The sequence below is a fragment of the Camelina sativa genome, chromosome 9 (assembly GCF_000633955.1).
Source record: "Camelina sativa cultivar DH55 chromosome 9, Cs, whole genome shotgun sequence".
NCBI lineage: Eukaryota > Viridiplantae > Streptophyta > Magnoliopsida > Brassicales > Brassicaceae > Camelina > Camelina sativa.
Window position 1 is genome coordinate 25942309 of NC_025693.1, and position 5754 is coordinate 25948062.

At 39.9% G+C, this 5754-nt stretch overlaps 1 protein-coding gene across 1 annotated transcript in view; it reads left to right on the forward strand.

Moving 5' to 3' along the window:
• The window catches only part of LOC104715712 (uncharacterized protein At3g60930, chloroplastic-like), a 3883-nt gene continuing 2234 nt past the window's right edge, over positions 4106 to 5754 (forward strand). The window contains exons 1-3 of the mRNA XM_010433096.2: positions 4106 to 4649; positions 4753 to 4959; positions 5067 to 5653. Of these exons, the coding sequence (XP_010431398.1) occupies positions 4106 to 4649; positions 4753 to 4959; positions 5067 to 5653 (1338 nt within the window). The remainder of the gene's footprint in view (positions 4650 to 4752; positions 4960 to 5066; positions 5654 to 5754) is intronic.

The window sequence follows — 5754 nt, forward strand, 5'->3', positions numbered from 1 at the left end:
AGAAATATTAAACCGGGTCAGATGGTGAGGACTCCTAAAACCACAAGATATGTCTAGAATTCAACATTAGATAATAGCTGAATTCAAAATCAACCCACCATATATATTGTTAACGATTGATACTAACAACTCAGTGAGTATGAGGCTCCTTGTTTCCCTAAGACAAGAGATGCGACAGTGGCTAGGTGAGGGTTTGTGGGGTTCTGAAAGGTGTTGTACTTGTTTTGATTGGATTCCTGTTTATAAGTGGTCTAATTTCAATAAAAATATAAAAATATTGCGTTAAAATATTATTATTATTTTTTTGAACAACCTTCCCCATTTCCACCATTGGAGTTGGTTTCATGGCGCGTCTTAAAGTTAGAAATTTTAGAATTCAAAAAATATATTAGGAAGAAAATAAAGCATCATTTAGACTTTTAGACAATTTTTATATAATTAGATTATTATAAATAAATAAATAAATTAGTAGCTTATAGAAATCGGTAGAAAATAAGGTGTTGTTTTAGGACATTATTGTAGTATTGTGTTTTTAAAAGAATTTTGTTGACTAAATTGTTCTTTTAGTCTATATAGTTTTATACTCTCAAAACTATGGTTATATTTTTTTTTCTTAATTCGTATGGACCCCCAAATGCTTTGCTCGGGCTAGTTTGCTAGCAAATTAATGTAGACATCATAACCACATCGTAAATTACTTCCTCTTTTAGTCATAACTAGACTATGACCAACTTTTTTTTTTGGTTAATGTACTATTTTAGTACTAATTTTAATAATGTATTCTTTTGTTAATTTTAGTGATTTTGTATATAATCCGCCGTATACACCGCACAACAATATTTGTTAAATGCAATTTTAATTAAATAAGTTTGATTTGACATGTTGTATATTGGTGTTATTAAAATAGTAAAATGAGGATTTAACCCTTATTGAAGTATCAAATTAATGATATTTTATTTTTTAGTATTATCAATTCAATTATGTCATTTATTAAGTTTAGACATATTTGTTATAAATTATAGACTTCTTAAATTTTTATAATTTACTATATACGGTATATTTACTATATATGTATGTTGAACACACATTTTTAATATTAATTGAGTAATATATGTTCGTTTAAAAAATTAAAATCACAAATATATGCAGACATTCTATTAACTTTATGTATTATATGATGATTCACTACATTTAAATTTTAAAATAAAAAGAAATGATAGAAGAATAATTTTTAAAAATCTGAAATAAATCTTCTAAATATCTATATTAATTGTAAAACATTATATATATAGATATTTAAAATATTTTAATTATGTTTGGTTATAAAAATAGTAAAGAGAGTTAACTAAATTTATTTGGAAATGAATATAAGTATTTAATAGCATTTAATGGTATTATAGTATATATGTCTCCTTCTATTTTAGTCATAACTAGGTTCAGACCCGCACATACGTGCGGGGTTATGTTTATAAACTACGTGCAAGTTTAAAAAAATTTATTGATAAATTTATTAAAATTTATTGATAAATTTATTAAAATTTATTTATCCGCACATACGTGCAAGTTGGTCTGTTTGACAACATGGATATATGTTATGTTTTTTTGTTTTTTTTATCCCTAAGTGTACTCCCCAATTAATAGTATAGATTAGGCCTGGGCAAATAAACCGAACCCGAGGAACCGACCCGATCCTGACCTGCAAAAACCCGACCCGACCCCGACCCGCTTCTGTATAAATAACCATTCGGTTTTTGTTTCCAAATACCCACGGGTATCGGGTATTACCCGAACCGAACTCGAGGAACCGACGATATCTGTTTGAACCCAAGAACACATTTATTCATACATGATATCACATATATTGCCATATTTCCGTTTGGGTTAATCTCCTCTCCTTGAATCTTTGTGAATCTTCTTTACTTTGCATAAACATGTCGAAGTTGCCAATTTTTGTCCGATTTCAAGAATGTTTGGCTTTTATAAACCAAAACTCTCAAATTGGATCTCCAAAACCTAATTTCGCTGTTAGTCTCATCTTTGGGTTCTCCGTTCATAGCAGCTAGACATGCTTTTGCGAGACATGTTTTTCTTTGTTGGGATGTTTAAGTTTCGTTTGCTTTGTTGGGATGTTTAAGATTTTAAGACATGCTTTTCTTTGTTGGGATGCTTATTTTGCGAGACATGGTATGTGTTTGAATTGTTTTGCGAGACATGATATGCTCAGTTTCATTTGTTTAAGATTTCATGTTATGCAGTTTCATTTGTTTTTCGGGTTATTCGGGTTTTTTGGGTACATTTCAGGTTTTTGTGGGTACTTTGGATATGTTTGAGTAGGTACTATCCATAACCGAATATATTTTGGATACATTACAGGTTTTTTAAAGTCATTACCCAAATAACCCGAACCCGAGAGGAACTGAACCTGACCCCGACCCGAAATTATATGAACACCTGCTCGGATCCTATATTCGTAAACCCGAAAAACCCGAACCCGAATTACCCGAACCTGATCCCGACCCGAACACCCAAATGCCCAGGCCTAGTATAGATATAATAGGTAACTTGTTATCAAAAAGTTTAAATTATCAATGAACTTCGTGTGTTTTTATGTATGCGAGAGAGACGTCGTGATGTTCGATAAAGGGAAATAATTAATGGGCTTTAGCCTTTTTGGGCCATCATTTCAAACGTTTTGGGCCCATTAGGTCTGCGTATTGAGAATCGACTGGATTAGTTGTTTTTGATTTATTGACAAAAAAAAACTCAAAATTCAATAGCCAGAGAAACAATTCATTCATATGTCATAGTAAGAATTTATTCTCACAAGAAACCAATGGAATTGGAGACACCATCATAACCTATACACTTGGATATTTAGTGTAAGTGGCGTTGCCACCACTGCAAATACTTAAGTACAGTAGTATTCTACTCCACTTCTTTGTAGATGGTTCACATAATATCTAGACAGACCATGCGAAGAGATATTTTTATATGTGAACGGTACAAGTCTGATTGTATCAACGATCGACCACGTGACTGAAGTAGATAGATTTAATTAGTTTCGACCCCGCAAGAGAAAAAAAGAAGAAGACTCACTCACATATTTTGCTTATATATGGTTTTGTGTCAATCTCTCTTACTTCTAAGTATTCAATAGTTTCAACTGTAATTTTTGATCAGCCAATTATTTTCAACCTTGAAATCGCAAGTCTTTTGCCTAGACTTCTCCAAGATCGCCTTTTTAATTAACGTTGAAAAAGAAGGAAAACCCTATTGTTGGGGCTAGAAACAACAATTAGAAGAATAAGTTTGTAAAATGAGATCTGGGCAGACTTTCGGTACAAATCGACTTAGAATTATGAAAAACAACGAACTGGACTTTTGTATTCACTTTTTCTATTGATTCGCTCTGAGCTTGATTACATGTGTTGTGTCCTTCACATTCATCTGCTATTTAAACTAAAATTCCTCGAAACCCTTCCTGAACGTCTCGCTGCAATCTCGGCTCCCCAATCCCGATTTCTTCTCCAGGTTGACTTCATCCTCCTGCTCGGGTTTTCCTCCATGGGCCCTTACTGGGCCTCTTTTCCTGGCCTGCGCGTACGCCCTAATGGGCTTATTTGGTGGGCCTTATGATCGTCGAAACCCAACACCAACACTTACCCCCCAGCCTTTTAACCTATTTTTGGAGGGTTGAAAGGCGAATATCCAGAGAATCTTTCATGTCGTTTCGGTTTCGCGATCTTCCTCGGGGAAGGCTCAATGAATCTCGGCTTCCGAGATCTTCGTGATGATTACCCCTCTCTCCTAAGATCCAACGGTGGAGCCGAAAGGTTTGAACGGTTTAGATTAGAGGAGAGAGAGATTCGTGGGATTACAAAGAACGACGTCAATTATGACCTATAAGTCATAAATCACACGTCTCGTCATAACCGCGCACTCATCCACTACTTCAAGGTAATTTTCTTAACCTTCTCTCCTCTGCTCAGTTATTTCTAAGTTTTGATTTCTAGGTTTGCTAGCTCTACTATTTCGCGTTTATCGTTCAGTCCGATCTCGCTCGTTTAGGTTAGTTGATTTCACAATTTTAAAAACTCATACCATCATGGCTCCACTTGAACTCTGGGGAAACCATATCCCGCCGATTACATCGGCCAAGCACCTCGCCGATCTCCGTCAGAAGCACGGAGTTCCTCCAAACGTGGAGATGATACTCCGTTCCGACGATCCGTTTTCTCCGGAGACCGTTCCGCCGGGTTTCTGCTGCGCGTACACTGTGTATTTCGAAAAGTGTGGGCTCGTGTTCCCTATCCCGAGGATTATCTTTCGGATCCTCCAACGCCTTCGAATGGCGTTTCCCCAGATGTGTCCGAACTTTGTTCGGCACGTCATGGGGGTATACGTTCGAGGTCGCGAACTTGGATTTGAACTCGGGGTCGACGACATCCTCCGGTTGTACCTTATCAAACATAACTCCGGGTTTCCCGGGACATTCTACACCTGTCGCCGCCGCAGCCCGGAAATAATTCAGGCGCTTCCGGGGAAGGACGACCGGTGGCGGGAAAAATATTTTTACTTCCGGGTTACTCCGGCAGCGGTGGGGGACTACGACTTTGCTCGTCTCCCCACCCAATGGGCCGCATGCGTTGGTCAGAATGACCCCTTAGTTTCTAGTTATCATTCGTTGCCGCCAAGATTACAGCGTTTATTTGTCGTACTAACTGTTTTGCCCCTTTTTTTGTTGCATGGCAGATTCAGAAGAACCTCCGAAAATACCGGCAACCCGAGAACTAATTGAGAGGCTACGAGCAGGCGAGGTACGGTGGAACTCATTCACGCGAGCTCGTATCATAGCAGCCCTCAATGCCCCGTTAGTCCGAAACACTACAGCTCCGGTCCCGCCGCTTCCTGCTAACCAAGCGAGGAGCGAAAGAGCAGACAACTCCCCCGCTCGCAGAGGTAATGGTTTTTTTTTTTTTTTTTTTTTACTTAGTCCTTTATGCGCAAAAGTCATGCACGTAGGGGATCGCTCACCCCCTGTTCATTTTTGTGCTGCTCGTAACCAGAATTAAGTTCTTCTTCGACCTCAACCCCAATACGCACCATGGTTAGGAAGCCGTCACTCCGTGAACTCAGGGAGCAATCGCAGCAACCCCGAAGGGTCCGAGCCGGCGATGTTGATGCCGCGCTGGCCAATGCTCTTCGAGCCGCTCAGCCCGCACCGTCTCGGGTAGTTAGCGAGGAGGTGAACCAAGCCCCCATGATCCCAACCGGTCCTTCTGGTCCGGCTAAGGAGGTCATGCTCGTCAGTTCGCAGTTGACTCATGGCGAGCCGTCTCCGATGCCAAAAAGGGCTCGCACGGACAATCCCCGAGTCCCTGAGACGAGGAGCCGCGAAAGCCGTGGAGGCTACCCCGCGGGTGGTAACCCGGAGGCTCCAGCTGGAGAGCCGGCTCTCTCTGGAAACGGGTCATTGTCGAGCCGCCCGTTTCATTGGAGGTTTGCTCACTCCCGGGACTCCCCGGCGGTAGAGGACCACCTGGGAATGGCGACCCTTTTCCGTCACCTGAAGACGGCTAACTGCCAGGTCCCGCTCGTGAAGGATCTCGTCGAGAGAGAAGCATACATCGAGGCGATGGCGGCCCATGCGAAGGTACCGTTCCTTCTTTGCTCTTACCTTTACTCGTTTCTTTCCCTGCTGGGCGTAGTATGTGTATTTCTGTTTTCTTTTGATCCGTTTACAGTCCGTTGCTG